Here is a 19,925-nt window from a genome sequence, read left to right as displayed (position 1 = left end):
GTATAGATTGCATATTGTTAAAAAGAAAAAAAGTCTGTATTTGACACACAAACAGGGAAACCGGAAGAGCCAGAACTGCGAATATGCAGCGTTTACTCCTGCCGCGATCATTTGTGTAGCTTTTTTCTGTCGTGTCTGCTACGTTGCAAATGGCCCTGGTATATTTTTAGCTCTTGGTCTTCTTCTTGAGGATGAAGGAAGAAAGAAATGAATATGGTGAACCTGTGTCAAGAGCTGGAGACAACCGACAATCTCCAGTTCTGTTTTTTTTTTTGTTTTCTTGCATGCTCATTCGCTTAGCCGAATAGCCAATCAGGGTTTCCTTTCTTGCAGACGAGCTCTGACACCATCCGACTAGAGACCACCTGGCATTGGTCGGTCCCTTGGTGTGTCCCTTGGCTTAAGACCAGAGAGATGTCTATGAGAGAAACGCAAGAAAAGGGAAACCAGCCATTGCACAAGCATTGAGCATTGCCAGTACAGTAATTCAGAATTTACTGGGTGGAATTTAAAGGGGTGAAAGTATTCCAACAGAAATACAATTACCGTAATTTCCGGACTATCAAGTGCACCCAAATATAAGCCGCACCCACTGATTTTTACAAAGATTTTAATTTTGAACATAAATACGCCGCAGGTGTCTACATTGGAACTAATGAACTTTACACAGGCTTTAATGAAAGACAATGTCTGTTACACGGCTTGTATCTAAACAGTAACCTACCAAGAAAGTCATTGTTCACGGTCTTCCTCCTTCCTTTCACAACATTTTCTCTCGAGAGTTTTTCTTTTGGCATCGTCGTGCGTTTAAAAATCACCATCGGTAAAGCTTTTCTCCCGATGCCGTGCAGCTCAGAACACAGGTGAAGTGTGTGTTTTCATGCCCGGTTGTTTTCAGCGTGATGAATGATTTGCATTTCCTGTAGACAGTCCGAGTGAGCGGCAGGTCAAACGTCAGAGGAACCTCATCCATATTTATGATGTGGTGCGGCCCGATTCAGTGGGAGCGCATCTGATTTATTATAAAGAGTTTCATTGTTTCACCTGAACCCGTTCTGCAATTTCACTGATCTAATGTTATGGGACTCAGTTTTTTTGGCTTGAAGTTTGTGAAACCGGGAAAAACCCAGGAAAAATCCATAAATTAGCTGCTTCATTGTTTAAGCCGCGGGGTTCAAAGCGTGGGAAAAAAGTAGCGGCTTATAGTCCGGAAAATACGGTATGTCACATGATATAGAATGTTGGTATCATATGACTATTTGTTATTTACCCACTTAAGTTCAATTTAGTTTATGGTTTAGTACATTATGTGAAACCTCAGACAAAAAGTAAACCTCCTCAGGATTTCAAGGGCCCACAATGTGCGATTTTGAATAATCCTTTGCGATTGTTGCTTGTCAGATTGTACGAACATGATCCCCATATCCCATTGTAGTATCTTAGTTGTCAATGTCAAACTGTACAAGACGCACAAGCAAAAAGATGTGTTAAAAAAGGTTTTCACGTTGTCGATCCGTGACACGTTCAGACCCGTGTTCTCCCGCTAATATTAGCTAGCAGCAAGCAACTTGTAGCGTTAATTTAATGACATAACACATAACAAAAAACTTATACAAAAGCTCCTTCTTCCTCCATTACCCAAGTTTCTTGTTTTGTTTTACTGTGACTCGCTTGGACTGTTTTTTCCTGAGGTGGTTTGAAGTTGGCGTGCTAAACACACCATTGGGATCGGCGCTCTTATCAGTTTCTTGGTTTGACTGTCATCGTAGAAGAAGCCACACAGCAGAAAAGAGTCTGAAATCTTTTGAAACTGCAGGAATTTCATCGGAGGAAAAAAAAATAAGCTCGACGGACATTAACCGGCTGTCGATGAACAAATGCCCGATCAAAGACGACAGATTTTAGCCTAGGATTGTAGGAATCGATATTTAGGACCAAATCGTGACCAAAGTTGTTCATTGTGCAGAAACGTTTTTTTTACATCGTATACATTAGGATACAGAATGAATTACCATCGAATGAAGTAGTAAAAGAAAGAGAATGAAGGCGGTATGCATCTTCTAAATGTCCCTGGATGCTGACTAATGTTCCTCTTTGTTCAGACAGCCAGCGTTTTTTTTTCAGTTTTATTCTCTTTCTCAGCCGTCGGCAAAATTGGGTCCTGTCACCAGATTTTCCGGAACGCTCTGGCCACGAAAAAAGCGATGACTGTTCGAACGCTGGCCGGTAATTTACTGCGCGTCAGCCTGCCATTCCTTTGGACCATGAGAGGTCCATGGTTTCACACAGTGAGAAACAAAAAAAGGGTATGTGGGGGGAGGGGACTTGTGATAAGTATGCAGGAAGTGTGCAAGTTGAAAAAGGTTGTAAAGCTAGAAAAAAAAACAAGGTCCTTCAACTTTTTCCATGAACGTAAGTGAGCCTTCATCTGTCAAGGTTGATGAAAAAGAGGGGATTACAGGAAGTCTGTCTGAGCAAACTGATTTGTATGCTGTGGAGATGCTGGGGTGTGATTTGCTCAGACATGCACAACTTTTGATCTTCTGGCAAATTTAAAGTGTACAAGTGGACACTTTTTCTTCCAATCTTGCGACTGATCCTGAAATTAGTAACCTACCTAGTGTTGATTAATCAATCAACCGGTTTATAGAGTAAATGTGCAATTGGAGCTCAGCGATTGAGATGTTCTTTTGATTGGAAGGTCATAGGTTCAGATACAAGCTATTCTAGACAAGGGCATCATCCAAAAATGTAGATGAGTGGTCAGGTTCTCTTCAAATATTGAGCAGGTGCCAGCTCCAGTTGTGTCTCACCTCATGAAGATTTCGGACCTTCAAAAAGAAGATCCTGACCACATGAGGATCCCGAGCCATCTAGAGTTTGTGCAAGGTCCAGTTGGAACCCACTTCATGAAGATTTTAGACTTAATTTTTTAGACTTTTAGACTTAACCTTTTAATCAATACTCAAAATAACTCTAAATCTGCAGTTTCTCCAACAGTGAACCATTCAAAGGCTGGAGAAGTTGGTGTTAAATTGATAATCTTTTCAGATGTTGAGCTAAATTACAATATGAGTTGCTCTCCTTAAGAGCTTCCACAACTTTAGCTGATTTTAGAAAGACAATCACACTCCTGTTGCCACCCAGATGAGGATGGGTTTATCTTTTGATTCTGGTTCCTTTCAAGGTTTCTTCCTTATACCATCTCAGGGAGTTTTATCTTGCTTGTCGCCCCAGGCTCATTCGTGGGGGATAAGTACACAAATGTAAATACAAGTGAATGTTGTTCTAAAATTCTTACATTGAGACAGTGTCCATTGGAAAAAACACTATAGAAATGGAATTGAAATTTTCTGAAGTGATTCCAAATGGACAGGTGTTTAAGTTTCTTCACTTGACAAGATCAGGCTATTCCTATAGTAACATATATGGTGTCTGCCAAAAGTTTGAAAACACCCTGAGGTTCATGCATGTTCCTTTTGTTTCTATGCAACAAACTCAATCATATAATGGCATCAAGATTGACTTTGACCAAACAAATCTATAAATGTCCAGATGGTCCCACTGTATTTTCATTGGCATGAAGAACAGCTTTAACACAAATTCTCGAAACATTCAGCAGAAATACTTGAAGCCTCTTGGAAAAACTTGTTAAAGATGTTTTTCGCTAGTTGGAGAGTTCTTTCTTGTGATCTGGTTCCTCCCATAGCAGTTCAATAGGATTTAGGTGAGGCGACTGGGTGAGTAATTATAGATAACACTCCAGACGACTGTTTGCTCCGTGGTTGGTTCCTATTACTTTCCAGAATACATTTTTTTTAACCTTCCCTGCTATTTACTATGCAATTCTTGCCGGTCTTTTTTTTGCAAACATAAAACCATAAAAGACTTCGAGTCTCCACATTTTTGAGAGATACAGATTTATTGCATTTACATTTCATTTCACATAAAGCACAAAGAGAAAATGGTTATTTCCTTTTGCCTGTTTTTTTTTTTGTTTTCTTTTGTTTTTGAGAAGAAGAATAAAAAAAAAAAACTTTTTTGTAAGTAATCTGCATAATCTCCAGTGCTGCTTAAGGAAAATCATCTTGAGCACATGCTTAACCTGCCTCTGAATATGTATTACTTTCCTCCTTGTGAATATTAATGTAACTTATGTACTTAAGATGTCTGGACTAATTTTTTTTTTCCTCTTGATTCCTTGAACAAACTGAAAACATTTCAAGTAGCTCTTCCTGTTTCTACAGAAATCAAATCGTATATACTGATAGATTGGGATGTCTTTCTTTTATTTTCTGTTTCTGAGGAGGGGAATATTCTAGCCTGCCTCAAGCTGTCTGACAGACATGAGCATAGACACACACACATATATACACACACACACACACACACACACACACACACACACACACACACACACACACACAGACACACACTACACTGTTCACTACTCACAAGCTCTCAGAGGGTCAGTAAAATTAAATGCCCCTCAGAACTAACTGTGACCTCAATCTGTCACAACAGCTGGACAAGAGGAACACAAAGAGAGAGAGAGAGAGAAAGAGAGAGACAGAGAGAGAGAAAGCGAGAAAGAGAGAGAACGTGTTTAAAGGCTTGATACAACATAATTCAACATTCAAGCCAAACACATAAATCACAGAATCTGGATTTTGATTGGTCAGATTTGGACTCCACAGAATCTTCTTCCACTCACCTTTAATCTAGTTTTCTGCATACTATATAGACAAAAGGAACATTCAAATGACTAGGTGATTCCACACTTTTAACAGGCACTGTATACAGCATTTTCTGTTACACCCTTTCTAACATTCCTAGAAAAAGCCAGAGTCCACGAGTTCAGATCCCAACATTTTCATCCAAAAATCTAATCCACTGTCAATTAAACCATGCAATCTGTTCCAGTGGCTTTCATCAACATCTGAGCATGAGCATCCGGAGCATGAGGATTAGGAGGCCATACTGTGCTTCCAATTTGTGATGAAGGTCACAGATTTTTTTTTATTTTTTTTTTTAACCCAATATTTGAACCAGCCACCGTGAAGCCTACACAAGGACACAATGTCAGCATGTCCAGATTTTTGGAGGCTTAAACTGGTGCTGGGGAGCAGAGTTAGCATAAACAGAACCTGGCCTGCTTGTTTGTCATTATGGTTGACATTCAGGGGTCAGACAGTGGGGTGTTCCTGACATTGCTTTGGTTTAATAAAGGTGTTTCAGAGATGATTCTCAATAACGGGACTTTTCAGAGTGTCTCGTGAGTACGCCGGGGTTTTGGAGAATTGCACCAGCGTTTAAAGTGCTCGGGACGCAACCTTTAGAGCCAGTGACACTGCAGGCCTAGCAACAGCAAAAGCCAACTTCTCTCGTGGAATCAGGAAAACAAAATGACAACACAGCTATAAAATGTCTGGACATTTCAGCAACACCAGAGACACACAGGCACAGAAGATCCCACCTTTCCCATACAAGCAGGCTGTATGTCAGCGTGAAAAAAACCCTCCAGAGGATCAACCTATGCAAGGCAGCAGGACAACATACATGGTTGGGTTGAAAAGGATTGTGCTGAAGAACTCCAAGATGTACTAACTGACATCTTTAACATTTTGCAGGGTTGAAAAATTGTCCCCAAGTGTTTTGAGGCGACCACAATAACTCCAGTCCCAAAGAAGCTGCACTCATCCAGCCACAACGACAACCGGCCCGTTGCACTGACACCCATCATTATTAAGTGCTTCGAGCGACTGGTCATGCAGCACATAAAATCCATTCTTCCTCTCTTCCACAACCCGTTCCAGTTTGCATACAGAATGGATGCCATCTCAGCCCTTCTAAGCTCGCAGCTCTTCAACCTGTTGACCCATGATTGTGTATCCAGTTACGGTACAAACCACATCGTCAAGTTTACCGACAACAATAAGGCCAACTACAGGAGCGAAGTGAGCCGACTGGTGCAGTGGTGGACCAGAGGGTGAGCAGCACTAAGTTTCTTGGGAGTGTATAAGGACCTTTCCTGGATGACAAACACCACATCGCTGACCAAGAAAGCTCAGTCAAAGCCTCTACTTCCTCCACAAACTGAGGAAAGAAAACTTCTACCAGGGCACCATTGAGAGCATCCTCACCAGCTGCATCACTGCGTGGTACGAAGGCTACACTGCATCCTGTTGAAAGACTCTGCCCTCCCTTATGTACATCTTCCACACCTGCCTCACTGGCAGAGCCATCAGCATCACTGCTGATAGCTCACACCAATTAAACCTCTACTTCAGCCTCCTGCCTTCAGGGAGAAGGTACTGGAGCCTCCAGGCTCCACAAGGCTTATATATAAACAACTTCATTCATCAGGCTGTCAGGATGCTTAACTCTGTCCATTACCTCCCCCCTCTCTCACCTACTACTAAACTTACTCCTGTATCTACAGCTCACACCACACTTCTTTCATTGCAAGTAAGATGTACAAATTCTTCGAATCTGACACGGACACCTGACTGTCATACTGCTGCTTTCTGTCTTGCATCTTACAAATGCCTTACAAACTTTAACATTTAAACATATATTCTGATATATATTTGCACCTACGAATTGTTTACATATATAGACGTTTTGCATATTAACAAAATACACTGTTTACATTTACCAATATGCATATTCCTTCAGATGTTTACAAGATATATTCATTCGGTTTATACTGTATATATATCCACTTATGACAAGTAGACCGCTGTTACCTTTATACGGATATCTGTTTCCATATTGCACTAACTTTCGATATTTTTATAAAAACTTTCTATATTGCATTGACAATGCTAACACTTGATACGCATAGAGAACCGATATTTCGATTCCTTTGTATGTCTGCACATACAGTATGGTGGCATTGACAAATACAAACCTTGAACCTGGAACTGGCGGATGAGGGTCATTATTTATTGGATAATTTCGAGCAGGAATAATAAATAACAAAAAAATGTGATATACTATATTTGACATTCGCACACATGCTTGCGGAAAAACGTCACTGGAAGACTACAAAAGATAGGGAAGACCTTCAACGAGCTCGACCCCTGAAAATGTCGAAACCATTCGGCAACTTGTGCATAATGATTATCGGGGAAACAAACTACAAAATTGCCACCATTGTCGTGCATCACAAGGAAAACAGTCCAGTAGATCCTCACGTGAGAATTGGTCATGCGCCGTGTTGCTGCCAAGGTCGTCCCCAAGGGCTGCTGACCCAGGAGAAGAAGGAACAATGCGTTGAACTCTGCCAGCTAGTCTCAAAATATTAACCACCTTGTATAAATTAATTAATGTAAGTATCTTTGGATAAGGGGCACCTATTAAAAGGCAAAAATGGAAATTCATTCCCTCTAGCATTAAAAAATCCCGTCTTACACGAGCAGGACACGAAGCTGTACCATTGTCGCTTAGCCATCTGTACTATTTTAAGATCAGCCCAATATGAGTAAACCAGACACAACTGTCTTTATTATATTTCCCTCAGACCCATCACTGGTAGCTGTAATGAGGTGTTTCAGAGTGGCAGCCAGAGCTGCATGTGTTACGGAACAAATGTAAAAATGTGATAGTCATCACTGAAGCCCAGAGGGCAAAAAGAAAAATGCCTCGATCGACATTCATATCGAGGGTTATATTTTTATTCTACCTGAGTGTTTTTCGGTACATGTCCTCCTCCGTGATACCCAAGTAGGTAAGAGTTTCATTCCACACAGGGTTCAGGGTGTTCTTCACAATCTTGGTCTTCAGCTTGTTCGCCTGGAAGATTGGAAAGAAACGTTGAAAAAACAAACAAAGTGCAATTATAAATGTCATTCATCATTACTGCATGATAATTTAATCATTTAGCAGACGCCCTCATCCAGAGCGACGTATTATAGTGCTTTGAGTCTCTAGCAATGAATGAATCTACACTGGTACGTAAGATTACAAAAATATATGATATACCATATTTGACCTTTGCACGCATGCTTGCGGAAAAACGTCACCGGAAGACTACAAGAGATCAGGAAGACCTTTATCGAGCTCAACCCCTGAAAATGCCGAAACCATTCGGCACCTTGTGCATAATGATCGTCGGAGAACAATCTGCAAAATTGCCACTATTGTCGTGCATCACAAGGAACAGTCAATAATTAGCAAACGGCATCTAACCGCATTACCTGGAGAAGCAGTGTCATTTAAAATCAATATTCAATGAAATGCAGGATTCTAATCCAGCAAGAAAAGCCACAGGATTCTGGGTTTTTGTGTAGTAGCCATTTTAATCTGAGGTAAAAGTGCAAGCTAACATACAGAACACCACGTTTTATTCAGTTAATTCATCTTTGAATATTACACTAATTCATGTAGAAAGAAAAAAAATACCATGTTTGGGTTTTTTTTTCTTTTTATACACAAAACCAACACAATGGCTAGCCTGCGATATGCTATCTTGAATATTGCTAAATATTAGCACCTGTTCATTCTCTTCAAAAGTCTTCAGAATCACTGAATTGGTGTTTTAGGGGTGAAAAAAAACATGAAATGATGATGACAGAGATGCAAAGCCTTTTTAATCTCACTCCAGGATTTAGCAAAAAAACTCCATCCATATGGAGTTGTGAAAACCGGTGTCTTTTTTTTTCCACAAAATGTTACAGAAACAAGCTTGAGGAATTCATGCCTGTCGAAGGTACACCGATCCAAAAAAAAAAAAAAAATTGGTATGTATCATGATTTGGCTCAGACTTTGAAGAACAGGAAGTGGTCTTATTTTCCCCCCAAGGCTTGTGTGCTCACATGCCCAAAAATAGGATGTGTGGGAGGGATGAAACGCTTGTCTGACCAGCCGGATAAAACCAGGGTCTTCATTAGGAGGCATGGTGAGCAGATTCTGCATATTCAAGGTTATTAGAGGTTGTTAAGTCATGGCTGTATGAGTAAAGACAACGAGACCATTTTTGTTCATGTGCATCTCATAGATGAATTACATTGACATTGTTTTTTGGCCAGAAAATAGAAAATGAGGGATATTGTTGTCTTCTTTACACTACCATGTTGTTCAGTTCTGCAGAAACCATGTGTCTATAGGCACAGATCAGACAGAGCCCACTATATACACACTATACACTATTTGGACAAAAGTTTGTGGACACCTCACCCTGTTCTTTTTTGTCCCATTCTACATTTAGTTCCCATTTCCTGTTATAACAACCTCCACTCTTCTTTGAAGATGTTCCACTAGATGTTGGAGTGTTCTTGTGGGGATTTGTGTGAGATTTATTAAGTCACAAAGGTGTTTGAAAAATGATGTAGCGATGTAGGTGAGGTGAGGTGAGGAGTGCAGTCCATGTGGAAAAATTCATCCAAAAGCTGTTTAATAGTGCTGAGGTCAGAGCTCTATAGCTTGAGATCTTCCACTCCAAAATATGTAAAGCCTACCTTCATGGAGCTGGCTTTGTACACAGGGGCATTGTTATGCTGGAACAATTTTCAGTGAGGGGAATAGCTTATGCTACTGCATCCAAAGACAATTGTATAGGACAGTTTGGTAAGAACCCCACTGATTTACACACTTTTATAGATTCTGCACAATTGTGGTGTAACTTGCTTAGTACCATATTAAGCTCTATGGGAATATAAAATGGGAACTGCAACAAGCACTAATCAATGACTATTGGGGCAGGGTTCATGGTGCCCCATGAACAGAACAGTTAATGACCTGATAATAAAGGTTATTAAAAAAAAATCTGGTCGTAAAGATCTTGTTTTAATAAAAACAACAAAATGAGATTGTAAAGTAAATGTGTTCACTGTGTCTCTGACAAACAAAACAATTTTATTTTGAATTCCATTGCGATATTAGGGGGGAAAAAAATACGTTGATGTCCGTACATCAGAAATGCGTGATCCTGTTTCCCGAACTACGAAATGCTGAGTTAATAAAGATAAAAAGTGTTTTCTCCAATGTGTTTTCTAATGCTTAAGTTCCTAAGGCTAGTTGCAAGTTCTTCATGTGGGTGTCTTTGAAATATCTGTGATAAAAGATCATCTCGAAGAACCCAAGGCTGAGGCGAACCAGGAAAGAAAACATCTCTCTGTTACTGTCTCTCTTTATCCTGAGGTGATTTGCGAATGTGTGATGTAAATAACAGCCACGGCTTTCAGCCCAGGTAACGTTTTTCTCATTGAAGGACAGGAAAAATGAAAGCATAACAGACCTTGCAGGCACCAGGGAGCAGGTGGAGCTTCACATAAGGGTCAGCTAAACCATTGAAGTCCATGGGCTTCAGACCCTGTACCACAAAAAGGCAAAGAGATATAATTAAATATTCACAATGACATCATAGACACTTCCACCAAATGCACTTTAACCCTTTATAAAAACTTTCTTTCGGCTTCTCCCGTTAGGGGTCGCCACAGCGGATCCTCCGCACATTTTGATTTGGCACATGTTTTTTATGCTGGATGCCCTTCCTAATGCAACCCTCCCCAATTTATCCGGGCTTGGGACCGGCACTGAGAGTGGCTGGGGATGGTTCCCTGACCGGGGATCGAACCCGGGTCGCAACAGTGAGAGCGCTGCATCTTAACCACTAGACCACCAGGGGACCTTACTTTAACCCTTTACAACGAGGTCATAAAAATCCTAAAAAATGCATCATTGGTTTCAGTCTCTATATGCTTTTCTGATATTCTATCATTGATGTTCATCATCTATCATCTGAGGTAAAAGTCAGTGTTTCAAATCTAATGTCATCGGTTTATAACAATAAGAATGTCTATTGTAATTGTAAATAATTGTATTGTTAAATTTAATGGTGAAGCATCTCTCAGAACATCAGCGCTAAAGCGTATATGTGTTAATCACGGCAACAAAAATGTCACGCGAGGAATATAAATAAATAACTAAATAAAAAGGTTGGAATTTCAGACGTTTTCTTCACCGTGGTGGATTTCCACCACCTATTTCTTATTAACTTCGCCCAGGATTACTTTACATGACAACTGTTGAAAATTGTTTCCGAGACCACTAATGAAACCGGTGGGGGACCGTGAGAGATTTTTATGAGAGAAATAGGACACTCGTATTACGAATGTATTTGTCATGAATTAGAAATGACAGGAATGCGAGCGAAACCCTATGCAGCTTCGGAGGTGGTTTAAATAAAATCATCCTCCCAGTCAAAAAACGGAGAGCAATGAAAAAATACGTACATTTGGCGCGTTTTATTCGTCATATAGCAAATTTTCATTCATTGACTAAAGAATGTATTTAACTTTTTGCCTAATTGTAATTCAATTCAATGTAGTTTTAATTTTATGTAGTGCTTTTAACAGTGGATGTTATGAGGATAAGGTCATTCATGAACGATTCGTTCACTTTGAACGAGTCTTTAATGTGACTCAGAAGAACAAGTCGTCTCAAAGAGTGATTTATTCGTTTTCCACTGGAAAGCGCACAAGAAAAGCATCGCAAAATCTCCGTAAGTTATGTTCAGGACACCAAATTGAGTGGTTCATCTCTCAAATCTTTTGGTCCGAGTCGTTTGTTCTTTCATCACGTGACTCCCATGGACGATATGAGGTGCGTTACACAATAAACAGAATTGAGTCGTTGAGTTGTCGGGTCCATATCGTTTGTTTTGTCACATGACTTCCATATACGCTATGCAGCAAAATGACCCAAAATAAAGATTTGTTCATTTTGATGGAGGCAATTTAAAGAATCAAGTCCCTAAAATGATCCGATCTTCCAGTCACTATACAAGGAAGAACCCTTGAGAAAAAACAGACTCAAACTGGGACCTTATTTAGTTATCTTTCGTGTTCTGTAATATCCTTGTTAGTTTGTTAAAGGCAAATTCGCCACTTATGATGTTAGTCAGAAAAAGCAGAAAGACCTTCTCCCTCTCAGAAAACCAAAAAAGCATAAGCTGCCCTTGAAGACTGTTTAAATAATGTCCCACGAAAATCCATTTTCTTTCAAATCTGATGAGGCGTCCATCATACAAATGCATAGAACTACCTCCAGAGTTGTTTTATTGGAAAATGTAACCAACACGAACGCTACCTAATAGGAATCCAGAATTCAATGGTGCGACGTATCCTGCATGTCTGCCCCCTTGGAGAGTATTTTTATTCTCCTTTTCTCCGAATATTTATTTATTCTTCTTCCCTGCCCAACCCTGGCACTCTGTGCTTAGCCTGCAAAGTACTTCATACGTCTTCTTTATTGCACTGTAATGATGCCACATTGTCCCTAATTTGTATTCCTGCCCCACTTTGACCAAAGGACATGGTGCTTCAAGAAGGCGAGGAATAGCAGACAGATCTATTGATTGATAGGCAAAAAAAAAACCTCAAGTGCTGTCAGTTTGAATTTAATAGCTCACATTTATCAGGTATATTTGCCTTGTCATTTCTTATTAATCTTAGGCTGATTTGTCAAACCCCATTCCACCCCCCACCCCATGTGGAATCTTTCCCAGTTAGATTTAAATATTGGTGTCGCGGCATGAATAGAAATGTCTGGGTTGCTATTCTTTTCTGGGCTTGAACTGGAAAGGACTTGTCTAAAAATGAGCTCATTAGGATCCTGTGCCCTGCTAATACGTCCCCGTTGGCTTTAAATTCAGTTGAACCAGTGCTCAGTGTTCAGACAGATTGCTACAGGCAAATGACATAATCTTGACATTAATATAGAGAAATTTTTATTAAATAAGTAATTAGGGTTCTTTGGGAGGCCACGGATTTTGTATTGTTGCTATGTTGTGTAAGTTGGGATCCTGGTTTAAGATCCAAAGTATAGCGTATTCCTTAGGTCCGACTAAACTACTGATTATGGATCCAGGCTTTCAATCGCCCATTGACCACAGATCAAGGTGAACAATGATTGTAGAGGTTATAAGAATCTACTCTTGCACTTATACAATATAGGTACTCTTTGTTTTTTCCAGAATAGCCATGGTTCCAGTGGATACAGATCCATTATTGATCTTATTGAAATTTCACTAAAGCTGGACCACAATTCAACTAATCACAGTCATTTAGGTCCAGACAACTCAGATTACAAAATGATGCAAATGTTACCAAATATTTGACCAAAAAAAATCCACTACCTGGAACAGGGAGCAGGAGAAATGCGTACCTTGGCTTTGAGGACGGTGCAATGCAGGGAACTTGATGATGATTCATAGAGCAGGTCAAACTCTAGGGTGCCTAAAGAAGCTGCAGATATAAAAAAAAAATTCCATCATAAACAGTTTTTTATACTGTCAAACCAGGTTACGTTGGGGCTTGCATTGTACAAATGGCTGGTGGATGTCTGAAATCATAGGAAAATGAAATTTTAGCTGTGATATAATGGTCATTTACGTGGTATCAGAGAGGCTACCCCTGTTTACAAGAAATTGCTTTATTAATCTACGTTTGCACACCATCACCTTTAAAATAGTCCCCTTGCACAGCAATACAGCGTTCCCTGGGTTCTTCCGGAATTCTACCTGGAAGTCTTCTTTTCGAAGCGCGTCGAATACCTTCTGCGACTCCCGCCGGATCTCTGCAACGGTGTCAAAACGTTGACCTTCGAGCCGTATCTTCATCTCCGGGAAGAGGGCAAAGTCCACAAATTACCAAATCTGGTATATCTTGTGGAATGTTCTCCGATGATCATCATGCACAAGTTACTGAAAGGTTTCAACATTTCAGGGCATTGAGCTTGTCGAAGGTCTTCCCGATCTCTCATCGTCTTCCAGCTACATTCTTTCACCCTTGAAGCGCGCAAAACACCTCGTCAAAAGTATGTCCAAGATTTGCCCAACCAGAATTTTACGTTTGCTCTTTGTTCTGACTTGCTGTCCATGATGAAATCGCTGACGTGGTAATGCAACACCGCCGGTTAGCACCATTAGTCTCGCAACTTTTTTGATAACACCTCATATACCAGAGTATTTTTAAAATACCATGTGTATACCATGTTTTTTTTTCTTTTAACCTTATTCCTGACATGGACAAATGTCTAAATCTGAAGGAAAAGGATTTCAAATCAAGTTCCTAATTGCATTACACTAAATCAATTAACAACACACTTAAAAAATTAAAACATTCACAAATTCAGATGAGTACGGTGCAGTTATTCTTTTTTACAAGCCCCATTTTTTGATTTGTACATCAGACTCACTGTTATCATCACTGTCACAGCTGTCAATCTCTACAGATGTTTCCATACTGTTCATCATTGACAGTGTCCCTCCACCCCCTGCTATCCCTGGAGACAGCGGAGACAAGAGTCCCCCTCCCCCTGATGCTCCTCCTCCAACCACTGGTGCTGTAGACCCTGGCTGGTTCGGAGACAGCGAATCACAGACAGAGGATGTAGGGGACAGGCGGGGAAAGTAGGCAGAGATTTGCCTGATCGGCCTAATGGGGCCGGGGCAGACGTTAATCGCCATGTGCTCCTGGATGGAGATGGTCATCCTCTTTCCCTTCTGCACGGTCATCTAGCTGGCAAGTAAATACAAACAGGTTTAGATTAGATTGAATTAGATTAGATCAGATTGAATAAGTGAAGTCCAACATCACGCAGTTAAAGAATGTATTGACTATTAACTTTCGATTAGATTTTCTAATTGGATTCTTTTGTAAATAAGCCTGCGTCCTATAAAGCAGTGGTCCTCAAAGTTTTTCAGGTCAAGGACCCCTTAGGCGATGGACAAATGGAGCAGGGACCCCCAATACAAAATGTGTCAAATGTAGCCACTGATATTAATAGAAAGCAGTCATATTACACCGTAGTTATAATATGTTAAGACAATTTCTACTGTTGTACATTTTCATATCATTTTCAAATCTTTCAAAAAGATTTACGCATCATAAACATATTTTTCAATTCAATCACAATTTGTTAAGTTGTTCAGTGGTGTTTTATTTGAATAGATTTTAAATTAATCGAACTTCAATGTAATAATTATAGATTTTTTTTTTAAACAAAAAAATATTTTTCGATTCATTGTTCATTTGCAGACCCCCTGCAGTACCGCCGCAGACCCCCTAATGGTCACGGACCACCGGTTGAAGACCCATGAAATAAAGCAAATAAAGTTTGATGAAAAAAGTTTGATTCTGTTTTAATCACATGCAACCTGGAAGTGTTTAAAGTTCTTTTTGCTTCCTGTTTTGCAAATTTCCATTTGTATAGAGATTTTTATGAGGGGCGTTTGAGTCAAACCGGGACTTTTAAGTTATTGAGTTTATAAATAAAAGAACAAATTTCAAAGAGTGGAAACCGCATTTATGTTTTTTTGACATACTCCCTGATGATTTCATAAACTTATCCCAGTGTGTAATTAAACTTTCTTTCGGCTTCTCCCATCAGGGGTCGCCATAGCGGATCATCCGCATGTTTGATTTGGCACATGTTTTTACCTTGGATTCCTAACGCAACCCTCCCCATTTATCCGGGCTTGGGACCGGCACTAAGAGTGGCTGGGGTTGGTTCCCTGACCGGGGATCGAACCCGGGCCGCATCGGTGAGAGCGTCGCATCCTAACCACTAGACCACCAGGGGACCTTACCCCAGTGTCTAACTAACGTCTTGAAAGATTCACCACAGCTTCACTTTGTCACCAATGCTAAAATCCTGACCTCCAAGGAACTCTTTTAAGGGTCGTCGAATACCTTCTGCGATTCCCGCCGGATCTCTGCAATGGTGTCAAAACGTTGACCTTCGAGCCGTATCTTCATCTTCGGGAAGAGGGCAAAGTCCACAAATTACCAAATCTGGTATATCTTGTGGAATGTTCTCCGATGATCATCATGCACAAGTTACTGAAAGGTTTCAACATTTCAGGGCATTGAGCTTGTCGAAGGTCTTCCCGATCTCTCATTGTCTTCCAGCTACGTTCTTTCACCCTTGAAGCGCGCAAAACACCTCGTCAAAAGTATGTCCAAGATTTGCCCAACCAGAATTTTACGTTTGCTCTTTGTTCTGACTTGCTGTCCATGATGAAATCGCTGACGTGGTAATGCAACACCGCCGGTTAGCACCATTAGTCTCGCAACTTTTTTGATAACACCTCATATACCAGAGTATTTTTAAAATACCATGTGTATACCATGTTTCTTTTTCTTTTAACCTTATTCCTGACATGGACAAATGTCTAAATCTGAAGGAAAAGGATTTCAAATCAAGTTCCTAATTGCATTACACTAAATCAATTAACAACACATTTAAAAAATTTAAACATTCACAAATAGTACTTTGTAAATAGTAAATAGTACTTTGTAATCACTAAATAGTAACTCAGTGCATACTTTAGACTGCAGGTGGAAAGCTGTCATGCTGAGCATGCACTATTTTTTAGGCAGGAATGTTTACAGGAATGACTGCTGTGGGCTGGAAAAAACAATCGTCTCTGATGGGCATATGGCCACCTTTAAATTTGTGTTGAAATGTCTTACTGCGGCTGAACGTCTCACGAATGTACTCTGCTTGAAGTCTTTTGTCACCTCACGCTGCCATCTTGATTAGCGTTCTCTGGTCCGGCCCGTGACATGTGCACCGCCTATTAGCAATAGGACACGCTAGCTGCTTACTGCTGCGTGTAGTACCGCCATGCTAACATCTAGTTATAATACCTGTAACATTAAAAGTCACGATTTGACTTGAACACCACTCATACTTTTAGTACAAGCTAAGCAGCAATACGTTACAACCGAAAGTTTAACAATATTTTGATTTCTGATGAACAAGTCGACGCAAGGAAGAAGTGTTCTATGCAGAGACTAAACAGAAATATAAAAAAATAAACAGAAATATTTGGAAATGCTTCTGATTCTCAGCCGCATGAATTTCAAGCATTTGAGTGAAGTCCGGGAAAGAACCAGGAACCGAACCATGAACTGAATCCAAATTCAAGGCAGGTTCATTCATTCATTCATTTACAATTAATAATAATAAAATTTTTTCTAATATGTTATTTTTCCATAGTAACAGCCCCTATTTGGGAAATGACTCTTCATCGCAGTTCTACCGTGGGTGAGAACAGAGACTGAGAACGAGGTGTTACAATATTAGAACAAGCGAGATATAATTATAAATCTGTGAGTCACAGCTGCACAACTTAAAAAAAAAAAGGAATCAACACATTCTGACCAATCAGAATCCAGACATCAACAGTTTTACAATAGAAATGCAATATGTTATTAGAACGCTATTGGTACCACATCTCAATAATAATACACATATACAAGGTGGTATCAAAAACTTTAAAGACTAATGGCGCTAAGTGGCGCTATTCTGACCCACGTGCGTTACCACGACTGCGATTTCATCACGGACAGCGAATTAGAAAAAAGAGCAAAGTAAAATTTGGCGCAAATCTGCCACACAGACACATGTTTGACGTACGGTGAAGCTGCAACAGGTCGTCCGAGGTGTTCTGAGTGGCACTTCGAGAGAGGAAGGACATCGCTGGAAGATGACACGAGGTCAGGAACGAGCTCAACCCAAGAAAATGTTGAAAACGTTCGCCAACTTGTGCGTGGTGATCTTCCTGTGATCTCATTACCGCACCCCCACCCTACTCACCAGATTTGGCTTCTACGGACTTGGCCCTCTTCTCAAAGATGTACAGTAGATGCGGTCCCCGTTTTGACACCGTTGAGGAGATCCGGCGTGAATCGCAGAAGGTGCTTGATGAGCTTCAAAAAAGAAGACCTCCAGATGAACCCAGGGAGCGTGCAAGAAGGACGATAACGTAGATAAATAAAGTCGTTTCTTGTGAACAAAACTATTTTTTAAACATTTTAATACTACGTAGTGTATGTGCAATTAATTCTGCCAATTAAAATTTTGTAGGACACGGGTCTTCAAACGGGAGGCACAACCCCTACAGGATCCGTGCCGTTACTGCAAGGGGGTCCCATAATTAATGTTGAATCACTAAATAAAAGAAAAAATCAACATGGGTAAAAACACCCAATCAAATTATTTTTAAAAAATAAACTTAAAGCTGATGTTCATGTAAATGTATAACAATCCACCTGCCAGTAAAATGTATGAAACTGCAAATCTATAAAAAAATAAAAAAAATAAATAGTGAACAACTGTGTTAAAATCATAAAAAAAATAGTTTTTTTTTAAATTAAGCATAAATCCTTTCAAATTATTAGGAATAGTTCGGATTGTCTTAACATAATATAACTGCCGTAATATGATTACCTTAGGGGTCCTTGACTTGAAAAACATTGAAGCCAAAACTATTCCTAGATCATTCCTACAATGTTCTGCTTAACTAAAATGCTCTGTGATGCTGAGGTTTTTTGCATAACATCTATGACCTGAACAGCTACAAACATTATTATAATTGGTCAGTAATCACTATCAAGCCTGATAAAGCAGAATAGCACATAAGTGCATTCATATCTCCAATTATCTGGTCTTTTCTATTGAAAATTTAATGCAAAGTGGAGAACCAGTTCACATACAGTTATTAAAATCCACAAAAAAAAAACTCAAGGACACCAAACACTATTAAATCTGCCCCTGAGACCAAGTAATGGAGCGGATATATGCGCTACGCATTACGGTTAACCTGAGAGTCCTGCGTAATGTGCGTGATATGCTTAACCCCTATTGTCGTTTGTCATCGGAACTGCGAAAGTAGATAAACTGCTCATATCTGTGTGAAAGCTGAGCTTTTGAGACGTTAAGTATGTGAGTAACAATGCATTTCCAGTTCTTCTTCTTCTTCTTCTTCTTTCGGGCCTCTCTCATTAGGGGTCGCCACAGCGGATCATCCGTCTCCATACCCCCTGTCCTCTACATCAGTGGTCCCCAACCCGTGGGTCAATTGGTACCGGGTCCCACAGATAGAATACATAACTTTATTTCCGTTTTATTTATGATTCTGAACGGTTTTATTTTGGAAAATTTGCAGATTCTCTCCGCCACATCTGTCTATGACTCACTCTTGATGCATGTCAAGATGCCTCGGTCACATGCCTTACCTCGATCCGCTACTTTCTTAAAAGGGGCTGCTCCGGCCGCTAACACATAATACATTAGCGCTAAATTCAAACCCCTAAGTGAGCGACAGTGGATTCACGATTATTATTACATTTAAAAAATACCAGTTTTTAGGTTCGTATCATTTCATTTTGTTGTATTTATCCACCAGACCATTAAACCGGGCCGTGGCGCAAAAAAGGTTGGGGACCGCCACTCTACATCAGTTATTCTTTGCTAAACAATTAATTTGAACCCCATTCTCAGGTAAACAAACTAGCTTTCTTTTATTCTTTTATTCCTTTTCCCTCTATTGCATCTTGCTAACACTGCAGTACATGACCTTACATGTTTTTTTTGTATTTTTTTTTTTTTTGGAAAGCTGCCTACAACAATGACTGGGCAAATTCTTGAAGAAAAAAAAACAAACAAAAAAAAACCTCTCTGAAATCACGTCACTGTTGAAACATGCAGCGAGTGCAGGGCAAGCAGCGTAGCGGGTTACTTGTTTTTGGAAATTCACAAATCATTGTCAAAGTTTCAACTGGGGATAATTGCAGAGGAAGGTAACATTAAAACGTTCTATATTAATAACTCTGGAAAGAGGCGGCAGATGGATTTTATATCCATATAAAATATTAAAAAGAAATCCAACCAGTTTTTAAACCAGCAAATGCAGGCTTTATTAAACAAAAGGACAGTGTAAGTGCAGAATGCAATGTACAGAATCATTTCTGTTGTAGAGGGAATGATAGTGATACTACACCAGAATGGTGTTTGCATCAGAAGACTTAATTTAAGGGCATGAAATTACGAATTGTGCTCAACAATGTAAAGCTAGCCTGAAACTCGATCATTACTTATCTGTTCAACAAATTTTTAGGCCTCCAGGGTT

General features: G+C 39.9%; 2 protein-coding genes across 5 annotated transcripts in view; one reads left to right on the top strand and one right to left on the bottom strand.

Annotated features, from left to right (window-relative positions):
• LOC310734717 (double C2-like domain-containing protein alpha) overlaps nucleotides 1-19,925 on the bottom strand; it is a 98,757-nt gene that overhangs the window by 21,809 nt on the left and 57,023 nt on the right. For 2 of the 4 annotated variants that reach the window (XM_083557103.1, XM_083557102.1), the window contains 4 exons: nucleotides 14,204-14,526; nucleotides 13,172-13,251; nucleotides 10,242-10,316; nucleotides 7,688-7,797 (listed from right to left, as the gene is read on the bottom strand). In XM_083557103.1, the coding sequence (XP_083413229.1) occupies nucleotides 7,688-7,797; nucleotides 10,242-10,316; nucleotides 13,172-13,251; nucleotides 14,204-14,522 (584 nt within the window). In that variant the 5' untranslated portion in view covers nucleotides 14,523-14,526. The remainder of the gene's footprint in view (nucleotides 1-7,687; nucleotides 7,798-10,241; nucleotides 10,317-13,171; nucleotides 13,252-14,203; nucleotides 14,527-19,925) is intronic. The other 2 variants (XM_083557104.1, XM_083557105.1) reach the window with 2 other exon arrangements.
• The window catches only part of LOC310734749 (ADP-ribosylhydrolase ARH1-like), a 69,269-nt gene that overhangs the window by 23,665 nt on the left and 25,679 nt on the right, over nucleotides 1-19,925 (top strand). The window lies entirely within an intron of this gene.

The sequence above is a fragment of the Silurus aristotelis genome, assembly GCF_946808225.1.
Source record: "Silurus aristotelis genome assembly, chromosome: 12".
Taxonomy (NCBI): domain Eukaryota; kingdom Metazoa; phylum Chordata; class Actinopteri; order Siluriformes; family Siluridae; genus Silurus; species Silurus aristotelis.
This window is presented reverse-complemented; position numbering and strand designations above follow the sequence as displayed.